This window comes from Rattus norvegicus, chromosome 10 (genome assembly GCF_021556685.1).
Source record: "Rattus norvegicus strain SHRSP/BbbUtx chromosome 10, alternate assembly SHRSP_T2T, whole genome shotgun sequence".
Lineage (NCBI taxonomy): Eukaryota > Metazoa > Chordata > Mammalia > Rodentia > Muridae > Rattus > Rattus norvegicus.
In genome coordinates this window covers 73,784,895-73,808,003 of record NC_141543.1, presented here as the reverse complement: position 1 = coordinate 73,808,003, position 23,109 = coordinate 73,784,895, and the positions used below count along the sequence as shown (strand labels likewise).

Here is a 23,109-nt window from a genome sequence, read left to right as displayed (position 1 = left end):
TGGTTTGGTGTATTCTGTCTGGACACAGGCCAAGATTTAAACCCCAACACTCTGCTCTCTCTTTTCACCATGGGGGTTACAGAAATCAAGTTCCATTTATCAGTCTTGGTGGCAAGTGACCTCCCTACTGTGATAGCCTGCTACCCCACTCCTACCACTATTGTGGAAACTACAGATGCTGTTAACCAAGCAACTTCTTCTGCTGGCCCCAGTTGCTTTAAGTGTCCACAACTGCTTGAAGAATTTTTGTTCCAGCAGTACATCCCACAGGGAGATATATGGAAGGTCACAGAAACTGTGGTAGTTCTTGCATAACTCCTACAGAAAATACCTCATTTGTTTCAGAGCAAAGCCACCAAGTTAACAACAGCAGCCCAAAGAGACTCTAGGACAGGCACCATCACTGCAGGTGAAGCCTTACTATCATTGTCCACATGTCAGTCCAGGAGAACATGTTCCTGGGCTTTGCAACTCTGTGTCACAGCAGAGATCCCAGGGAACCACTGTCTGGGTACCTTTACTTGTCTATGCCTGTGGCCTTTTTAATAAGGAAAGAGTGGGTGGGGTTAGCTGCACAAAGAGCATAGAACACCAGGGCTGGTAGGCCAAGCTGTGACAAAACACCATGACCAAAGGCAAGTTGGGGAGGAGTGTGTCTTAGGGTTTTACTGCTGTAAACAGATACCTTGACCAAGGCAAGTCTTATGAAGGACAACATTTAATTGGGGATGACTTACAGGTTCAGAGGTTCAGTCTACTATCATCAAGGTGGGAGCATGGCAGCATCCAGGCAGGCATGGTGCAGGAGGAGCTGAGACGTCTACATCTTCATCTGAAGGCTGCTAATGAAAGACTGGCTTCCAGGCAGCTAGGATATGGGCCTCAAAGCCCACACCCACAGTAACACACCTACTCCAGCAGGCCCACACCTACCCAGCAGGCCCACACCTTCTAATAGTGCCACTCCCTAGACCAAGCATATACAAACCATCTCAGAGGGTTTATTTTACTTACATGTCCAGGTCCCAGGAGGTCAGGGTAGAAACTCAGCAAGGGCAGGAACCTGTATCCATTCTCCCCAGAGCGGGGACTACACGTGCATCCCCACAGCTCACTTCTTTATGTGCTTTCTAGGGTTTGAACTCAGCATGGCCAGCGCTCCACTGACTGAGCTATTTCCACAGCCCTCTATTATTTTTATAATTACTGCTGTTGCCATAGAAACCAATTTCCAGTCATTTGGACTCCCAGTGCCTTCCCTCCCACCCTCACTTTATTCTGCTGTTTAGTGTGGTCTGATGCCTTCACCTGTGTGTGAAACTCTAATATGCCAAAGTCCTGATTGTCATTGTCCTTGAGGGACGGGGTGGGGGTGGGGGAGTAATAGAATGCAAAAGAATAAAGAAAAGTTCCGTTTTAATTCCAATATTTTATGGCTTTTATTATTAAAAAAAAAACAAGCTTGAATCAAATATGACAGTGAGTCCACACTTCTAAATGTTAGGTACTAAAAAAATCTATTATGTTGTATAGTTTTCGAATTCCCCCATTCACTATCCACTATCAATATCCACTATGATTATGAAATGTTTATCCAGGATACAGGTTGATAAGAACTGAGAAAGTCATTTACAAATTCATAAGTGAAAAACACATGCAAAGCAAAACTCCGTCAAGTACCACATGGTAGAGAACCTAGAGTCGCAAAGAGCAAAAGCTGTTGTTCTCCCTCGTCGCCGATTTCCCCTTTCCAGAGTCAAATACTGCTGCCAGTTTTTAAGGTTTACTTTCAAAAATCCCGAATGCATCCGCGAGCATGTGTGCCAACTCTAGAGGCACAGGATGGACTTTGTTCGCAATACAGAATGCATAAATACGATGGAGAGCTCGCTTTTGTATGGCTTCATGGTGTGATGGTGCATTGTGCTAGCCCGTAACTTACTCCCTTCAACTGCTCTGTATCGATGTTTACTGCTACTGTGCTTTCTGCTACTAGAAGCAGACTTCTTTTTTTGGTTCTTTTTTTTTTTTTCGGAGCTAGGGACCGAACCCCAGGGCCTTACGCTTCCTAGGCAAGCGCTCTACCACTGAGCTAAATCCCCAACCCTAGAAGCAGACTTCTATGCATCTGTCCAGAAGCTTTTTTACATGTGTGCAAGCTGTGTGTGCAGAGTAAGTTCCTTAGAAATGAATCTCAAGGTAAAAGTTTGTCAGCATTCGAGCAAGTCACGGCCATTGGCAGCTTTCTCTCCAAATGGCATGTCAGTCATCACACACCCTGGTTATGGGACACTCATGCGACCATAGTAATGTCCCCTCCATGTGTAGGAGCTATTTAACGCCTTCTGCACGCTTCCCGTCAAGTCCTTCCTCCAGTTTTCTTTTAATCTTGGAAATTTTTCTTTTATATAGAAAAAGGGTTTGAGACAAAGTCTCACTATGTAGCCCTGGTTGGCCTGGAACTCACTCTGTAGACCAGGCTGGACTCAAGCTCACGGAGATCTTCCTGCCTCCGCCTCCTGAGCAATGGGATTAAACTACCATGAATAGAAACTTTAGAGAAAAAAAAAATATTGATGACATTTGCTGCCAGCATTTCCCAAGCATATTGTTTCTTGACCTTTCTGGCTAACCTGGCACTCACTCTGTAGACCAGGCTAGTCTCAAACTCAGAGATCCTCCTGTCTCTGTCTCCACAGTGCTGAGATTAAAAAGCTGTGCACCACCACTACCTGGCTTTGTCCTTTTTTTTTTTTTCTTTTTTGGCTTTGCTTTTTGAGTCAGGGTTTTTCTGTGTAGCTTTGGATGTCCTAGAACCCACTCTGTAGACCAGGCTGGCCTCAGAGGTCCACCTGCCTCTGCCTTCTGAGTGTTGGAGTTAAAGGCATGCGCCATCACTGCCTGGCTAGAAGTAAATTTCTTTGTTGTAAATTTTCTAAGAATGTAACAAGCTGCCTAAAGCAAACTGATTCTATCTTCACATTTTATTTTTTCCAGAATTTTTCTAGTATCTGTGCCGCTCCCCTCCCAGAGCCTATCGCTGCGCCTCCACTTCCACCTCCCCCCCCCCGGCCCCCTTTCTGCTTCATACCACATGTGTCCTGATGCCCCTACTCCCCAGCCCTCCCTTTCCCCCAGCTTCTTTGTCTTTTTTTCCTAGCTATTATCTACACCCCTACTCACCTTACACACACTCTGACAAACATGAATGGCTCGGATCCACCCATTAGAATGTATGGGTTTTTTCCTCCAAGTTACTCAACTTCTGTCATACTTCCCATGTATATTCATTTTCCTTGAGTTTTCATAATTCGCTTTTGCTCTTTTTTTTAAAGATTTCTTTGTTTTATTTATATGTTAGTATACTGTAGTTCTCTTCAGACACTTCAGAAGAGAGCATCCCATTACAGATGATTGTGAGCCACCATGTGGTTGCTGGGAATTGAACTCAGGACCTCTGGAAGAGCAGTCAGTGCTCTTAACCGCTGAGCCATCTCTCCAGCCCGCTTTTGCTCTTTTTAATAGCAAATGAACTCTGGGTTTTTTGTTTGTGTCTCCCAGAAAAGTCTGCTCTGTTTGGCTCTAAATACTGAGTTTGAAGAAACCTAAAGTAAATGACAAATGAGTATTTTTCAGCGACAGCCTTTGAAAGGCTGGTCGAACTACCGAGTGCTGAGAGAACAGAGATATTCAACTTACATTTGCGTGCTACGGTTACTAAATTAAGTGTGAAGTGCTGCTAACTTAGAGTCTGTCCATTCTTCCAAACCACTGAACCCACACTTTGGCACTTTGGCTGTAGCATCCCTGAGTCTCCACGGGCATTAATATTAAAGCAGAGTCAAAGGAGAGAGATTCTGAATGAACAAGTCATGTAGGAAGCAAAGATCAAAAATAGTAGTGCCAGTGAAAGGCAAAATGGGAAATAACACAAGTTCAACTGGTCTCACCCTGAAATTATAACTTGCAATTTGTGAACTTACATTTCAAACCATGTCCTGCTAAAGATGGACACACCCTCCACCCTTCATGCTCTCTCCACATACCAGGATCAAGCATTTCTGTGTTAAAAACAAGGAAAATATCTGAGTCCACTAGAACGTATAGTATAGCAGTCATCTCATAATTGGCTCTTTCCTCCCTACCTCAAACAACCAATCCTTCATGATACACACACACACACACACACACACACACACACACACACAGAGAGAGAGAGAGAGAGAGAGAGAGAGAGAGAGAGAGAGAGAGAGAGAGAGAGAGAGAGACTCAGGGCCAACTAATTGCTGTTATATCTCTGACTACTGTCTGAATCCCCCATACCCATATTTGCTTACCCTGAGTGGGTGACTATACATGAAATGTTTTGGTGCTTAAATGTTTATATCAAAGAGTTTCAAAAGAGATCTAGAGACCAACCCCAGCTAACTAAAAACTGGTATCCTCCTATCAAAGTCTAACCCTTACAATATACAGGTGGGTTCTTGCCCTGGAAGCCAGGCAGAGCAGAACATTGTAGGAAATGTCTGTCTCAAAGTTTTCTGGAATAATCCCAAACACTATACTTCTTTCCATGCCTGAAAATCGCTGGACACTATCCAACACAATGTGATTCCCCGGACTATCCAACCCCTCCCTGACCTGCACTAGTAAACTGGACTCCTCACCAAGCTGAGACATGGTCCTCCTCCTCATCGCTAGCAGAAGCCTTTCTCTACATTTTTCTATATCTCTGACGTTAGTGAAAAGAACAGCAACATCCTCGGGGTAATAGCCAGTCCTCCAGAGACCCTGGCATTTCTCGGCTACATAGTTTGCCATCTGCTCCAAATTGAGGCCATTAGTTATCTCTAAACTGCCTGTGTCATTTGCACGGCCTTCGGGTTCTTCACCCATCCTCAGGGCGTCTCTGGGGACATTCGGGGGAGGATTATTTTGGATTAGATGCATTATATCTTGAAGGTAGTTGGCTATCCTGTCTCCACTGCGGAGCATCCTGGTGAGCTTCAACATTGGCTTCTGGTTTTGGAGCTCAGGGAGGCCACTGCAGCCCAAGTGATTGATCTGAAAGTAATCCAGAAAAATGTAGAGGACTCCTGGGCCATCTCTCCCTCTCTGAACGATGCCTTTCGCCTTGGCGTACCAGTTCCCTTCTTCGGTTCGGAAATTCTGAGCTTCGTCCACGATGATATGTTGCACGTTGTCATAGGTGTTTTTCATGAAGGCTTTCCGTGTCACTGCCTGACAAACGATTTTCCTGCTGAAAGGTGTAAGAAACACAGAGCAAGTCAGCCCAATAGCTAGGTACAGTTCCTGAGCAAGGTAGCAACAACCCATGGCTTTAGCCTACGAGAGCCACACCCGCTAAAATTGCCCACCAGAAAGAAATGAGTAGAGTCAGGCTGCGTACCTCACAAATTTCTTCAAAGACTGGTTCTCGCAGATGTAAAGAATATCTTCAGCTTGACAGTTGAACACGTTCTTGATCTTCTCCAGGGTCATGAGAGCTAGAGTGGTCTTCCCTGACCCAGGTAAACCATGAACAAACAGCTCTCTGTGCTTAGTCAGATTCATTGAAAGCAACTCATGCTGTTGCTCTGTGAGTAGGGCCACAGTCTCAGACTCAGAGTTTAACTCCTCATTTAACAAGGGTCTGAACCCGAACAAGACGATCACAAGAGACTGCAACAGAGCTTCCACCTGCTCCATGGTTATGAAGTTGTAGGATTCAGGGTAAACCGGCATTTCTAAATCATCCCTTACTCTTTGGTCAGCACCCAGTGGGAAGACCAAGGGAATGATGCCTAATCTTCCAGTGTAGCCACCCATGTTCACCAGCCTCTGCTTCAGGGTATAGGCGACGCCCATGGAATACTGCCTGTTCCTCAGATCCCACTTGTTGCAAATGGTGTACAGGATTGGGACATTGTTTGGGGAAATTAGAAGAGCATCACAGATGACATCTCGCTCCCTCTGAAGACCTAGGTCCACAGCCCAGCTGTGGGAGAAGATCAATATCCCTTGAGAGAAACAGCGCATTTCCGCACTTATTAAGTTTCTTAGTCCTCTGTAGTCTGAGAAGAGGTCCTTGTAGACGCTCTCTGGAGTATATGTAATCCTGTTAGGTAACACTAGACAAGGAAAGAATCTGAATGAATCAGAGACTCACAGGACAAGCTAATAATCACCATTGCTGTGGGAATCTTTCTGGAATAAGCACTCTAACACTAATGAGAGTAGAAAAGAAGAGATGCTACCAGTGGACAAAACCAAAGACAGCTTTGGAAAACCTTCAAGCCCAGGCCCAGTCTGTAATCACACTTTACACTCTAAAACCACTAGGTGGAGTGAGCGAGTGAGTGAGATTTTACAGAAGAGTTTGTGGCAGGCAGCAGGATTTAAAGGGCCAGTACCCTTTTTTTTTCTTTCTTTCTTTTTTTTTCCTCCAGCTGTTTCTCCAGGTTATTCTGTTCCAGGAGGCAAGGGAAGCCTTGCCTGGCAAACGGGAGGTACAGGAGGCAGTGCTTTAAGTAAATCACTAAGCAAATCAGTATCTGGTAATTAGTCTCACTCTACTTCAGCATTACATGATATAGATCTGCTGACCTTTGGGCCCTATCATATGTCCATAATCAGTTTTATATTAGTAACAAAAAGAGAAGCAATCCTGAGTCTGGGGAAGCCCATAACCAGCTGCAGGCAACACCATCTGAGATCAACAGGGACCACATTGAGAGCAAAGTAGCAAAGGCAGCAAGAAAGAACCTCACTCGGACTATAGGGACATTGGTGGGAATTACAGCGTAGGAAAAAAGAAAGACAGTTCTAAGTCTTTATGAGAAGGAGACAGCTGGGCTGAGCCTCCAGGGTGCCCTTTAGTTAGGCAGCAGAAAGAGGCCATAATAGAGAGCAAATAAAAGAAGACGCTTGAGCTGGGAGTGGTAGAATGTGTCTCTAATCTCCGCCCTCAGAAGGCAGAGGCAAGTGGATCTTTGTGAGTTTGAGGCCAACCCGAACCACACAGTGAGACTCTGTCTTAAAGAAAGAAAAAAGAAAAAAGAATCCTGTGTAAACATGGAAGCAACAAGCAGCACAGTCCATTTGGATGACTACAACGTTTGTGCTTCCAAAAGTGAGAGACAAAGAAAGAGAGAGGAGCATATAGAGAAAAGCATTTGAGAGCCAAACTGGACCCTTGACAAAAGCCACATGCTGTCTGGTGCAGCAAGCAATCAATACGTGCCACAGGTCATGAGTTAGGGCAGTCTGGTTATAGGAGAGGCAGCATGAAGGCCACTTCCTTTGTGAACAATGGAACTGTTTTGTATTTTGACTGTGATGTTGGTAACAGGAAACTAATATCCAGAGCTATACAAGAATGTCTACCTTATACAGGTTCATTGTGAGATTTAAAGGTCTCTTAAAAGATTTTTATATATTGTATGTATGAATATGTATAAAGATGGGAGCCATGTATAAAGACCTTCTGGATGTATACTATTAATAAATGATATATTGGTTATATATTGCATATATATTTTATGTATATCCGTTACTGAAAATTTTGGAGGATTACAAATCCTGATTAAAATTTAAACCCAAACTATGAATTCTTTTATAAAAAAAAATCAAATTCACACTTGGGAGGTAGAGGCAGGCAGATCTTTGTGAGTTCAAGGCCAGTCTGGTCTACATTATGAGTTCTAGGACATTCAGGACTACCTAATAAGACTCTGTCTCTAACAAGCAAACAAAGACAGCAACAACAAAGGAGAAGGAGGAGGAGGAGGAGGAGGAGGAGGAGGAGGAGGAGGAGGAGGAGGAGGAGGAGGAGGAGAGGAGGAGGAGGAGGAAAGAAAAATGTTGGCAATTTTCCAAAAGTTCATCAAAAAAAGAGAATCTGAAAAAGAAATGGCAGCATAGCATTTGAAAAGCTCTAGTTACTTATTTTATTTAAGTAGTTACACAAGTTTCATGGTATAATTACTTACTAAATTATATCTTTGTTCTATGTCCCAGCTGTATGCAAAAGCTTAATAGTGAGATAACTAAAGCCAAGAAAGATCCAGAAATACTAGAATGCTTAAAACATTTTAAAATCAATAAGAGAACCAAGAAAATCCATGAACAAAGTCACGACAAGATGTGCCTGGACATGGTCCACACTCAACCCTGTGCTTGCTCATGACAGTAATACACTCATTCTCACTGTTAATGTTGGATTCTGCAACTCTATTGTGGCATACTTACCCATTGTGGTAATGGTTGTGAGCCATCATGTGGGTGCTGGGAATCAAACCCAAGTCCTCTGAAAGAGCAGCCAGTGCTTTTAACTGTTAAACCATAGCTCCAGCCCCTCTCTAAGCTTTCCATAGGTGGTTTTGTATGAACATTCAAGACTCTCACCACCACCACCTGAATATGGAAACAACCAGCATGTTCCAAGGTGCCCGGAAATTACAGTTACCTGAAAAGTAATCCTTCTGTAGGTCCTCCACACATTTCAAATATTTATGACTGAACACAGTCCTGCTGCGGGGTGTGGTGTTTAACATATTCATCCTGGAGATCATCTGAGGGAAACTGAAAAGCTCTGAGGAAACATGAAACAAGAGTTGAGTGTGGGGGGAGGGGCAGGCCCCACTTCTTAGCTGAGCCATGTTAATCTCAAAGCTGTGATTTGCAGATATTGCATTTCCAGAACAGATCAGCTGGAAGCCAAACCTGGGTTCTCTGCAAGAGCAGCCTATGCTCTTAACCTGTGAGCCACCTCTCCAAATCCTTAATGTTTAATCATATTGAAATAAAATTATTTTATATTTTTAGAGTACTAGTTTAAGTATATGTGACTAGAAGATGTGATGGCCAATGGTATAGGGTGCTGAATAATTTTGAAATGGACCTTTTAGTTTTGCTGGTTTGTTTGTTTGTTTGTTTGTTTTGTTACTTTTGAAGTTACCACTGGCTTTCTCTCATCCAATCTCATTTTATGTTGCCTTTTCCAAAGCAGACACCTATCGCATCCCCTCTCTCTAGCCTTTCGGTATGGTTAGTGTCATACTGTGGCTCCAGAAATGGGAAAATGGAGAAATCATGGTTTGCTCATGAAAAGCTCAATAAAAGGATTAAAAACATTTTGTTTTGTTTTGCGCAGGTTGGGGGGTGACTCAACACTTAAGAGCATTGCTGCTCTTCCAGAGGACCTAGGTTCTGTTCCTAGCACCTATATGGCAGCTCACAACCATCTGTAATGCCAGTTCCATGGGTTCTGTTGCCCTCTTCTGACCTCCACAGACACTGCACTGTTGAACAAATATGCAGGCAAAATATCTATATATGTAAAATAAAATTCATGTTTTAAAGAGTGCTCTAAAAAATGGGAAGAGGAAACTGTCAAAAAGTTAGAAAGGATGGACACATCTGTCAGAATGGGGGATTTGCTGAGTAGTTGAATGAAAGCCAGTAATTGGAAAGGAAGGGGTCTTAACATCAACATGAGGAAAACCGTGCCAGGTGTGGTGGCTTACACCTGTCACCCAACAATCTAGAAGGCTGCAGCAGGAGGAGCCTGACTCAAACAATAAACAAGAAAGGATATAGAACAGAAGCGACGTTTCAGGCTACTATTTCGGATTAGCCCTGCATCAGCCTCTACTGGCACGGCCATTCTGATGCATGCAGAGTGTTCGAGATGAATAGTCAGATGGAAGGGCAGTGACTTGCCGTCTGTAGGAATTGATCTCTTCTCTCAATTTCCAAAGAATTTCACCTCTCTCTCTTCTCTCTATCTGCCTCCGCCCTGCCCCGCCCAGCCCCACCCAGCAAACATTATCCCATCTCCGTCTTGTTCCCTGACCTGGGTTGGTTTCTGTCATCCAAGAGGTCCAGTCCTTTGCAGTCAGCGGCTTCATAACACTGTCCTTTACCTCCCAGGAATCAGGCGCTTTCGCAAACGCTACACAGCAGAATCGTTCTACCTTGATTGCACAGACATACCCATGGAGGGCCTTCTTATCGTACACCTCAAGGAATCTGTGGGTATATTGCACTTTGTGGTTATGTGCACAGAAGTGATAGACAGGCATCCTCCTGATACAGGCATCAATAGTAGTCAACAAGTTGGAACAATTTAGTTTTTCCTTTTCACATCCAATGACTTGACCGGTTTCATGAACACCAAAAAACACATAGCCCCCTTCAGAATTGGCCAACGCAGAAACACACTTGGGGAGTCTCTCTCGAATGCCCTGTGCAAGGTCTGCCGAGAACATTTGAAATTCAACGTGTAGGGACTCTGTAAAGTTGAGTTTTTCCAGGTACTGGAGCTGCTGGCTATTAAACACATCAGAAGCTAAGACCATCTGAGCATCATCAACAGGAGCTTCCTGTAGACTTAAAAAGTCGGAATCACCAAGACCCCTAACAACCTGGACATTTCTGAGGAATGTCAGAGCTTCTGGAGGGTCCATGACCTCAGTAAAGTTTCCACATCTGCGGTACAAATTGGAACACAGGGTAGCGAGCCGCACTCCTGAGGCTTCCACGGTCCACGAACTCACATAGATTAAAAAGAATCTTCCATGCATCATCTGGTCTAAATGGTTTCGGAACAATGGTGGCAGGTCCAGGCCTACTCCATCCCTCTCAAAATTATAGTCTCTGTTCTCAATCTCAACCCTGATCACTCCGCCGCCGGAGTTGAGCAGAGCGCACACTGCTTGGGAGATGGTTTCATTCTGTCTCATCCTTTGTGTGGCATCCATTTCCACCCTTTGCCTAACCCCCATGGTGGCTCTTCCTCCATCTAATATACACTCTGCAAAGTTCAGTTCCAAATTTGTCAGGAAATTCATCTTCTCGGCCTTTGACTGAAACCTTTTCCTGAAACCCAGAAAGACAGAAAGAACCGTTAGAATAGGACAAGAACGAGGAGGTGGGAGATGTAGTTTAAGGGCGCCGTTCTGAAGTTGTCCCTTTACCGCACATAGCTTGAAGTCAGTTTCATGAAAGAGGCTAAGTCTGTGTGGTGGCCACGTTCATCACGAAATGGCCATAGAGAATTGCTCATCTGATTTGCTTTCTTTAAAAAACGTATTGTTCATACCCTGGCCAGTGCCACAGCGTACACATGGAGGTCAGGAGTCAGTTTTCTCCCGCCTTATGGGCTTTGGGGATGGAACTCACTGAGCCATCTTACCAGACCATATGCTGTGGTTTGGGACTAATTTGGACAAAGTCTCCTGGGTCATCTGTAAAGCCCAGGAAATTTTCTAAGAGTACTTGTAGACTCCGGGAACGTAGCAATCTGTGTAGTATGCTGGTGTTGTCTTGTTTCATTCTTTGTCTCTCTCCACCAATCAAGACTAGGAAATTTTTAAGATTTTTTTTTAGTCCAATGTGATTTTATTAGTAATTTATCTCTGTTAATATTGAAGAGATGATTTTGGGTCCTTTGGTCCAGGTGGTTTCTATTGTGTCAAAAAAGTTACACATGCACATGTATACATACACATGTAGTCACACATGTATGCACACACACACACACACACACACACACTCATAGAATACCAATGCAATGCAAATCTGGTTAGGGGGGTGAAGACAGAATTCCTGCAGCTATACCTGGCAGAATTTCATGAACAAATTCGTGACTATTTGGAACAATACGGTAGCATACCTGTAAGAAGCGAATCTGTGTTTTTCTAAATGAGTAGGGTATCTAGATATAGAACACCCTGAAGAGCTGTCAATCAACAGGAAGAGTGAAAACTCTCTCCACACCTGCATCTCATATCACCAACCTTTGAACTCAGACCCAACCATCGGTGTCCCCTCAAGAGGCTGGCTGCAAACCGTAGAGATGACTTTTTGGATCAAAGCTAGACTCTCATGACTAAAACTCAAGATAGATGGAGAACTGTATCTGGTTTTATTAGTGACCTGTGATTCTTGGTCTAAAGGGACACCAGTTCAGGGAGAATTGCAAATTCGCTGGTCTGTGGGGTCAGTTCTGCCCTGCAACTCCCATTGTTATTGTTAATGGAGCACACAAAAGAGAGAAATGGGACACACAAAACAAAGAAGGGGCTAAAACATAATAGGCTGACTCCACCCAGGACGCCGCCCTCAAATGAGAGACCTTAATAAAGCTCAAACTGAGAACTGGGTACAAGAGAACTACATCACCCTCACCACATCAGTGCAGAACCAACAAGCTCCCATCAGCAGAGCACAAGAGGCTCGATGGGTTCTCACTGGGCCAAAGGCTGAGCTCTAGAGCCAGGAGTGGTGAGATGGTGTCTTGCTGGGGCCTCCAGGAAACTGGATGTTATGAAGAGCACTCACATGAGAACGTAATATTGATTCTGAGCTAACTATAACTGGAAAGTCAACCACCATCTGTTGCATTGGCTGGAACTCAATGACAGGAAGGAGAGTTGAAAAGCCTGCTAAGCTTGGGTGTGGTCTGACTGATGTTGTTGTTACTGGGGGAAAAGGCAACCTGCTGGAAATGGGGCGTCCTTCACAAATAATTTAGGGAACATGTTTGGCTTCCTGAGTAGAAAGTGGAGGCTAGGGGTTGGGGATTTAGCTCAGTGGTAGAGCACTTGCCTAGCAAGCGCAAGGCCCTGGGTTCGGTCCCCAGCTCCGAAAAAAAAAGAAAAAAGAAAAAAAAAAGAAAAGAAAGAAAGAAAGTGGAGGCTAATTAGGAAAGTTGCCAGTTACTAGCCAACCAACTTTTAAATAAGTAGGAGCTTGGTTTGGTTGCTATGGAGTGTGTAGTCAGATTCATATTCTCTCTCTCTCTCTCTCTCTCTCTCTCTCTCTCTCTCTCGCTCGCTCTCGCTCTCGCTCTCGCTCTCGCTCTCGCTCTCTCTCTTTCTAACATTTTCCCCTTGAGTTAGGCAGATATTTCATATACATGACATTAAATGCTTAATATAGGAAAGAAAGGAATGGAGAGATGGCTCAGTGAAAGAACACCGGCTGTTCTTCCACGGGATCAGGATTCAAACCCCAGTCCTACATGATGGATAACAGCTGTCTGTAACTCTGTTTCATGGAATCTGACACCCTCTTCTGGCTTCCAAGGGCACAGCAGGCACATAGTGAACCGACATTCACGCAGGCTAAACACCAAGACACATAAATTACGTCCTTTTAAAACTTCGTTTATTTTTACTTTATGTATCTGGGTGTTTAGTCCACATCTATGTATGTGTGTGCCTGGTGCCTGTGCAGGCCAGAGAGGGAGTCAGATTCCCTAAAGCTGGATGGAGTCACTAATGGCTCTGAACTGCCTTGTGAGAGCTAGGAATCAACGTGAGTCTTCTATAAGAGTAAGCAGTGCTCGTAATTACTGAGCCACCTCTCTAGCCCCAAGCAAACAGAACTTTTTTTAAAAAATAGATAGAAAAACTCAACACACTGAACTATAAGAATTTCCCTTCTTGGATTGCAGCCACTAAAGGGGATAGGAGCTCCACAGGAAGACCAATAGAGTCAACTAACATGTACCCATGTACTCAGAGTCTGAACCACCAACCAAAGAACATCAGGCCGGACCTAGACCTCCCTGCACATATATGGCAGATGTGCAGCTTGATCTGTGCGGTGAGAACAGCAGGCTTTCTGAGCGGTGTCCACCCTAAGAGAAGCCTCCTCTCCTCCCTTGCAGTTATGTAAGAGCAGGAAGTAACACCCTCAAGAACTTGAAGAGTAGTTTTTTTTTTGTTTTGTTTTGTTTCATATTTTCACCAACAAAGTAATCCTCCCAGACATTAGTACTTAGAGACTGCAGTTTGAAAGGCCTCCTGCTATGTCAATAATTCTGAAATGGATTTCTGCTTTCTGTTGGGCGTAACTCCTATCCCATCCGCAAAGCTCATGGCCACATCCTGTCCATCTCTTCTTTCACTTTCACAAAGTTAGTGGCATTTAAAGTTTAAATGCCTTCTGGCATTTAAACCCTTCTTTCTGGTTCGGAGTTCTGTCACACTAAGTCACTGCTCTGGTATAGGTCCAGCCACAGGAACCCTCAGTTCCTGCCTGCTGCCCCCCCACCCCGACACTTCTCCCCACTCCCCCCCCACACACACACACACATATTAGAGATCAGTTTCCATTTCCCAAGCATGACAAACCAGCTTTGGTCTTGGGGAAGGGTGGACTTCAGACAGTGCACCCACTTCCTCTCAGGGGCTTGCCTCTAAACCACCAGGCACCACCTCACCCCAACCCTAAATCCTGAGAAGCTATTACGAAATACCTCCATCTCTCCCCTTCCTTCCCCCGTCACTTCTTCTTTCAGAACCCCCCTGTTTAAAGGGAAACAAAGTCACGGAATCATGCTCTGCAGACCTGCTTCTTTGGACTGCCCACCGAATTGTTGTTAACAGAGTTATCAGTTATCGTTGACACTGGGCTCTGCGGGCTCCCCTGGGTCAGTGGGCACCAAGCTAGAGGTTTAGAGGTGGCTCTGGTGATAGACCCGACACTCCCCAGTCTCCTCCCTGGGATAGGATCCCATTTGGCCTCCTTCCTCGGATCATCTGGTACCAGATAGTTTGCTCTAAGGTGCAGCAGAGCAAATCTTATAAGGTTGGTTTAGAAAGGTTTGGGCCCCCCTTCCCAAGCTTTCAACACCTCCTGCCCTTGGCCGCCCGAGCCTTTGGGCTCTAGATGCCCCCCAGCCAGCTATCCTAAAGTGTTACCACCCGGGGTTAGCCAACGGGAAGCAAACTCTGGAATTCAGACGCGGCACCCTGCCAACTCACAACCACGCGAGGGAGGGTGTGGGAGGGGGGACCTGATGACCCTGGCTTTGATAAAACTTGCGCAAAAGACTACGGGGGACCCGTTACCCACCGGCGTCTGTCCTCCGCAGCACGCTTGCCTCCTGGAGTCAGAGATGGTGTCCCCGAGTCCAGAATGGAGACCTCTCTCCTGCGGGCTCTTGTCCTTATATCAGCTGAGCGCAGTGACGGGGCGGGGCGCTTGTGCAGAAAACAGTCCTGTTCTCTTGGACCAGGAAACCCCAGTGCTGCCAATAACCTTGGCTAACTTTAAGAAAGACGAGGGCTTTTTTTTATTATTATTTTTTTTTTCACTTCGAAGGGGCATTAATAGTTCTTACGGTCACTCAGGGAAGGAAACCTGGTGTAACTCCACGTCCCCCAAACCTCCCCGAACCCACCTGGCCTTTCTCGGACTCTACTGCTCCAGGGTCCCTCTCCTCGGTGCCTGGAAGTCCCTCAGTCTCCTCGGTCTGCTGGAATCCTCACGTCAAGCTTACCAAGGACAGAGATCTTCAGGATGGTGGGTCGGTGGAGGCATTGAAACAGAAAATTAAAGCTCTCCTTTGTCCCCCACTTCCCCAACCATTCGAGATTGTTGATACCCCTAACCCCCCCTCAACCCCGTCCCCTTCTTTCCTCTGCCTTTATCCTCCAGGCATCGGTTCCTGCGGGACAAGTTGCTGCACGGGGACTAGAGGGGGCTCAGGCTCGTTCACAGGGATCCAGAGCAGGAAGTGCTGCAACTAGAGGGGTGGGGAGTGGTGAGGAGCGAGCTCCCTGGGGGCTGCCTCCAGCTTAGATTTCCCCGACCCTGTGACACTTGGAACTCTTAAGCATTCCTCTGCGTCCTGACACCAACTGTCGCCTTTCGGTCCCTTCTTTGTGCTTCCTAATTTTCTGGCGAGTACATATTTCTCTTACTCTTTACAACTCAGGCAGGGAAGCCCCCAGAACCCCTGGAACTGGGGAGCAAATCAGGTTCCCCCCCCCTCCCCAACAGACTAAAGAAGCAAGCTAAAGGAAGCAGAATGGGGGGTGGCGTGTTAAAGAGATTTAAAGCCATTGATAATCCCTCTCTTGGTTAGGGACTCAGCCGCTGCACTTTCCCTCCTCCTCCAGGCAGCGTGACACAGCTGGAGGCTGCAGTCAGTACGTTCAAGCAAAACTCAAGGCTGTCACAGAGAGATTCAAGTTGGGATTCTGGGGGTGTGGAACCTGGAGATTACACCCTTCCGTAGCAGTCAAGAGCATAGAGCCTGGGCAGCTCTTCCACATTTTCTCTTTGAAATCCAAATCATTGGTAGATAATATTCCCTTTAAGCAAAAATACATTTCTCACTCTCCTTGTGTGTGTTCATGTGTGCGCAGATACACGCATATGTACAGCTATACATGCGCATGTATGTTTACACAAGAGGGCCAAAGGACGTTTCATCTGCCGTTCTGTAAACACCATCTACCCCGAGTATTGAGATAGGCGCTTTCATTGGCCTGGAGCTCACCAAGTAGGCCAAGATGGCTGGCCAGCAAGTTCCAGGGAGCTTCCTGTGTGCCTTCCAGGCACTGGGATTGCAAACACACGGTTTGTAGAGATGAAGCTCAGATTTGGGCTACCTCTCCAGGCCTCTTTCCCTTTCCTGACAGCAAGTTAGAAGGAAATTCTTCATAGGCGTGCTTACAATGCTCCTTACAATGTTTGCTGTTTGACAATGTGGGATAAAAAAAGCTCAGTCGTAGGAGGAAATTGACATTTGTTTAGATGAATAATACATAGCGTAGTTAATGAAGGAAGACTTGGTCCTGCTTTTTGACACTTGGAGCACCTACAGGGAGGTTCAAGAGCACCCTGACATTTTTCCTGTCCCAGTAGGTTGGTGTCTTCTTAGGAAGAATTCTTGATTTCCTGTTGAGGGAAGAGGAAAACTGAACTGGCTTGGAATTTTCTTTCTGTACTTCCCCTCAGTTTGCAATCAGAGTATTTTGACAGAAGCAAAAATACTCTAGAGAGCGCTCGCCCTTTAGATTATCAAACCATTGAGGTGGTGGGCCCTGGGGACTTGGAAATTGCCTGGGGTTCTCACACTGGAAAGGGGGAGAGACTGGTGGCAGCCAGAGAAGGAGCCGACTCTCTGGAAGAGATTTCACACAGTTCTGACAACTTGCCAGAGCATCCTGCAGGACAGACTGGAACCCAGATCCTTGACCAGGAGTACTTCATTCTGCACACCCTCAGCCTCTGTTTAACCCTAAGCTTCACATCAGTGGCTAAAAGGACTTGTGGGTCACTGGGCCTCCTTGTTTGGTCCTCTTCCCGATGACGCCACTCTGCTTGTTACTATTATTTATTTCTGTAATTGTTGTATTAAAGACAGATGGCTGAGCTCAGCTTATAGGGGGTACCAGGCTTGGGCTTTACCCCCCCCAAATCTCCAGCAGACAACTTTTCATCTTCTGAAAACGAATGTTACCACAGAGAGAAGTGGCTTTCCAAAGACGCCCCCACTTCCTACTCCAGCAAACCGGAAAGCATGCAGTGTTTCCTGGCAGGGAATTAAGGCAGTAGAGGAAACAGAGACTGTAAATCAACTGACCTTACAAAAGAAGTCATCAGAGCCAAAGATTAGACAGAGGGAGAACCAGAATTGGATATCTCTATTGGGGCCCTCTCCTTGGAACAACCCTGGGAACCCCACAGGAAAGGAGGAGGAAAAACTATAGGACACCAGGAGAACATGGTCCACAAATACCAACTAAGCAGGACTCACCAGGGCTCATAGAGACTAAAGCAGCAATCACGGAGCCTATATGGGTCTGTGCTAGGTCTTCTGAACACTTGCTGTAACTGCTTCGCCTGGCGTTTTTTTGTAGGACTTCTCACAGTGGGAGTGGGATGGGGGGCATCTCTAGACAATCTTATCTGCTCTCTGGACCCTTTTCCTCCTACTGGATAGCCTCACCTGGCCTTGATAGGAGGGTTTGTGCCTAGTTTTATTGTAACTTGTTATGTCATGTTCAGGGGATAACCCTGGGAGGCCTGATCTTTTCTGAGGGGAAATGGAGGAGGAGTGGATCTGAGGGAGAGGGGAGGCTATAGGAGACAGCACTGAGAGGAATGGAGGAAGAGAAACTGTGGGGTTCAGATGTATTAAAAACAAAAGGTAGGCTTAAAATGTAAATAAATAAATAAATAAATAAATAAATAAATAAATAAATAAAAATAAGAGGTCATTCGGACTGCCTATGGTGACCACAAGGAAGCCATCGGTACCAGGGAGGCAACACAGTAATGACAGGAAGAAAGGCTCCCTGGCAGCTGCTGTCCTTGAAAGTGGAAGGTAGCATACCATACATAGTTCTTAGCCAGAAGGAAAGCAGTTTGGGGCTAGCAAAGACGGCACAACAGGTAAAGGCTCTTGCTGCCAAGTCCACCAACCTCAGTTCAATACCTAAGACCTTTATGGTGGAAGGAGAGAGCCAACTCTTACAAGTTGCCCTCTGACCTTCATTTGCACACCATGGCACATGGATGCACACACAAACATATTCTCTCTCTCTCTCTCTCTCTCTCTCTCTCTCTCTCATACATGCATATAAAACAAATAAATGCAAAACAGTTGTAATGAAAGCATTTTAATTTTATATAAATAGAAAGACGCTTCAAGCTAGGGCTAACTCATCTATGTTATAAATTTTTCAGTAAGAAAAAAAATCAGACCCTGCTTTCTTGGAAGTCTAAGCTGCCTAGGGTCTGGGCTATCTTAGTATTAAAGTGGAAAGTGGAAACTTTTTGGCAGTTCATGAGATGTTCATACTAGATCTTAAGAACAATTGCTTGGGAGGCTGAAGAGATGGCTAGGAGTTTAGAACATTTTCTGCTCGTCCGGAGGATCTGGGTTCGATTCCCAGCATCCACATGATGGTTCACAACTCTCTGTAGCTCCAGTTGCAAGACATCTGATGCCCTTTCTGACCTCAAAGGGTACTGACTGCACATGCGTAGTTCACAGATACAGGGGCAGGCAAAAGCCCATGCACAGAAAAGAAAAATAAGTAAGATCTCAAAAGCGTATACATGGTGAACATTTATAACTAAGGTGGTTCTTCTCATAACCTATCAAGCAGGAAGAAATCACTCAGCAGGGAAATACACAGTTTGAAAGGGAAGTTCATAGCTGGGCGATGTTACACTTCTTTAATCCCAGCACTTGGGAGGCAGGGGCAAGCATATCTCTGAGTTCCAGGACAGCCTGGTCTACAGAGTGAGTTCCAGGACAGCCAGGGCCACACAGGGAAACCCTGTCTCAAAACAAAACAAACAAAAACAAAGTCATAAAGCTGAAGCACATTAACGAGATACGGTTGGATTAAGGGTGACTGAGGTTTTAATTTAGAAAATGAAGGGAAAAAAATACTTCCAAGGCATGAAGGGATTTGAATCAGCATCAGGAGAGTCCACCTTGAGGCACCAAGCACATCAGAAGGCACAAGGAGTCAGCTCAGGACTGGGCTGCCCCCTCACTTGCCCTTCCAGTCACTTTCTGCACACATACTCTCTTTCACTCTGAGGTTGTTAAACAAAACAAAAGGTAGGCCCTGCAGGAGAAACTTTCGACTTCTTGATAACAAGGAAACCAGCTGCTTCGCCCACACACTTCCTGGGCGTGCCCCAGAAAGGCCACCTTGCCGATACTGTGCTCAGAGAGGTTGAAGACAGTGAGAGACTGTTCTGTGTATACCCCAACGACAGTGTTTGTCAAAGTCCACAGGCTGCACAACCCAGAGGGAATCCTAACACAGCCTGTGAACTTTGAACAATTGTGCTCATCAGCTGTAACAAGTGTGCTATTGTGCAGCAGACATCCTTGTGTGGGGACGAGAGGTGTGTGGGGACCCTCTGCGTTCCAGTCCACTTTTTCTTGAACATCAAACTGCTCCAGAGGACTGGAGAGACAGCTCAGCAGTAAAAGGGCATAGTTTTCTTCCAGAGGATCCCAGTTCAGTCCTCACCATTTAGGTGGGTGAGAACTACCTGTAACGTCAGCCCTGGGAGATCTGTGACCTCAGGGTTTCTCAGCACCCACATTCATGTGTACATACTGCACTCCCACAGACACATAATCTTTAAAAATAAGTAAAACTGCTCCAAATGACATTCATTCATTTTAAAGAAACAGGTGTGTGTATATGTGTGTGTCTATATGTATTATGTATGTGTGCATGTGTATATGTGTGATTGTGTGTATGTGTATATGTATCTGCGTGTATCTATATGATTGTGTATGTGCATATATATGTGTGTGGTTGTGTGTATATGTGTGTATATGTATGTATGTGGTTATGTGTCTGTGTGTGTATATATCTGTATAATTGTGTATGTATGTGTGTGTGTGATTTTGTGTGTATGTGTATGTATGTATATGTGGGTGCTAGGAATTGAATCTGGGTCTTAACCGCTGAGCCACCTCTGCAGACCATAAACAATTACTGGTTTCTGTTTGAAGTGGGTACGCATGTGGGTGACTGTGCTTTTGTACTGTGTATGCATATGGCAGTCAAAGACTCATCTCCAGAGTCATTTCCCTCTGAGAGTCAACCACCCTGGTTTTATTTGTTTGCTTCTATATTTTTAAGACTTTTGTGTGCATGTGTGTGCTCCCACATGAGTTTATGTATAGTACATGAATGCTGGTACCCAAGAAGGCTAGAGGACATTGCATACCCTAGGATCAAAATTACTTTCGGTTTCCACCCAGGTCTTTGGCAAGAGAAGTAAGTGGTCCTAACTGCTGAACCCTCTCTCCAGTTCCTGCCTTGTTTTTTAATGCAGGCTCTCTCCTCTCTCTCTCTCACTGATACGTAGGGATCATCCATCAGGATTGGCTGACTGGACAACAAGTCTCAGGATCCGTTGTCTCCACCCCCAGCAGTACTATCATGAACACTCACTACCACACCCAGATTCATAAATGCACCATAGAGATGAAATTCAGGTCCTGAGTCTTTACTAACTGAGTTGTCCCTCGAGGTCCCTCCCCGGTCCCTCCCATAGCCTGTCTTGACTGACTCATGCAAAGATGTTTCATCCAGACAATGAGAGGAAAACTCAGATTCAGGAATTCACTCTCCTCAGCAAGTCCACCGGCTTTCCCTGGCTGTTCTTGGACCGAAGCCGAAAGCTCACACTAAAGAATGTGGTCTCTCCACCCTGCAAAGCCGAGATTTGTCCAACTAGCCTCATGAGATTGAAAATGGTTGGGCTGTGAGCCTAAATCTGAGAGATATTTCCAGTAAGTAGCTTACTGGACCCACTCGTCCCTAAATGTGGGGAAAGGAGAACAAGGAGAGTCTGGGCAGAGGTCGAGCATGTTATCTATAGCTCATTAATGTATATTTTTTAAAAGACCATGGCCCAGTGTTGACTGTCATTCTGTCAGAATAGAAGGGTCTAATAAGCACAGTTTCCTACTAGAAACCACCCAGGTGAGGGCAAGCAGAGTGCACGGGAGGCTACTACAGAAAAGATCTGAGGAACTCAGCTTGTCATGTGGGCACCTGTTCTCTGAGAGTGAAGGGGAATAGTTCGTTAAGATGCTCTCCACATCCTGACAGCACAACACTCTGATCATCACTCTCACTCACTGTCTCTCTGTCTCTGTCTCCATTTCCATCTCTGTCTCTGTCTCTCTCCATGCCTGTCTTTGCCTCTGCCATGCCCACTCCCTTCCATCTGATATCCCAGGGATGTTGGACAAAATAATTTAATTAGTGTATCAAGGGTCAAAACTCTGAATGTCTCTTTCTACCCGATGCTGATGTCAGAAGTGTTTTTGGCTTGTTTGTTTGTTTGTTTGTTTTCGTCACTGCGATGGTTTGTATGTGCTCAGCCAGGGAGTGGTGCTATTAGAAGGCGTGGCCCTGTTAGAATGGGTGTGGCCTTGGAGTAGGTGTGGCCCTGGAGTGGGTGTGTCACCATGGGCATGGGCTTTAAGACCCTCATCCTAGCTGCCTGGAAGCCAGTATTCTGCTAGCAGCCTTCAGATGAAGATGTAGAACTCTCAGCTCCTCTTGCACTCTATCTGCCTGGACGCTGCCATGTTCCCGCCTTGATGATGATGGACTGAACCTCTGAACCTGTGAGCCAGCCCCATTTAAATGTTGTCCTTATAAGAATTGCCTTGGTCATGGTATCCAGTTCACTGCAGTAAAGCCCTAACTAGGATAGTCTCTGTCTTACTGTGTAGCTGGGAATAACCTCAAACTCATGATTCTCTTGCCTCTGCATCTTGTTTGCTGGTAGTTCAGATGGGACATCACATCTAGCTTCAGAACTGTTGACCCTTCATTAAGTGTGAGTAGAAATGAAACACACTAGAGTGGAGATGTTTGACAATAGCTTTCTGGGTTTGTTTGTTTTCATTTTAATTTTTTTTCTTTTTTTCTGATACAGTGTAGCCTTGGCCCTCCTGGAACTCATTCTGTAGCCCAGACTGGCCTCAAATTCAGACAGCTACCTCTGCCTTCTGAGTGTTGGGGTTAAAGGCATACTCCACAACCATCCAGCCACTTATTTTGTTGATACTTCATAACTGAAATTTTGCTAAATATCTGATATGCAGGATATCTGACATGTGACTACCTGGCTTCATTTTAATTTTATATTTATAGGTGGTTTGACTATGTGTGAGTCTGCAGTGTCCAAAGAGGCATTAAATCTGCTGGAACTGAAGTTACAGACGGCTGTGAACCACCATGTGGGTGCTGGGAATTGAACCTGGGTCCTCTGGAAGAGCAGCCCTGCTCTTAACCACGGAGCCTTCTCTCCAGCCCTTATACATCATTCTCAATCATCCTAGGAAGTTCATATTAACAGAGAAAGAGATCTCCACAAGTGTATTGCTACTCTGTGGCTAAGCATAATGCACAGATATACGTTCTTTTTTATGTGTCCAAAGTACAGATTTCTTACTAACACTAACCAATCTGTCTGTGGGGTTCTGCTAGGCTACGGGTCCTTCCTCTCCTCTTCTGTAATGAAGCATAACAGCTACGTAAGTCCAGAGCTGCTAGCGTCTGCTTATTCCAGCACATGCAGAGAGCTCACCACAAAATGAGGTCGACTCGAAGGAATGCAGAGGTCAGTCGTGGAACTAAGAGGAAGAAAAACACACAGACACAGAATAATACTGGTAATGACATTGAACTGAGCTGGGTCTAGGGATATCAGGCCTTTCCCTGGGTGACGAGCATATATTCACTAATCTTTATTTATGTTTTGCTCGGGGGACTTTGAGTTGCTCTTATTGATAGTCAC

The 23,109-nt window shown here is 45.3% G+C and overlaps 1 protein-coding gene across 2 annotated transcripts; it reads right to left on the bottom strand.

Annotated features, from left to right (window-relative positions):
- Positions 1-1,414: 1,414 nt before the first annotated feature.
- Positions 1,415-14,939, bottom strand: Slfn5 (schlafen family member 5). Of its 2 annotated transcripts, NM_001430188.1 has the most exon segments (5): positions 1,415-5,260; positions 5,411-6,131; positions 8,468-8,593; positions 9,857-10,881; positions 14,869-14,939. In NM_001430188.1, coding segments are annotated over 4 exon segments (2,655 nt in total). In that variant the 5' UTR covers positions 10,854-10,881; positions 14,869-14,939; the 3' UTR covers positions 1,415-4,449.
- Positions 14,940-23,109: the final 8,170 nt, after the last annotated feature.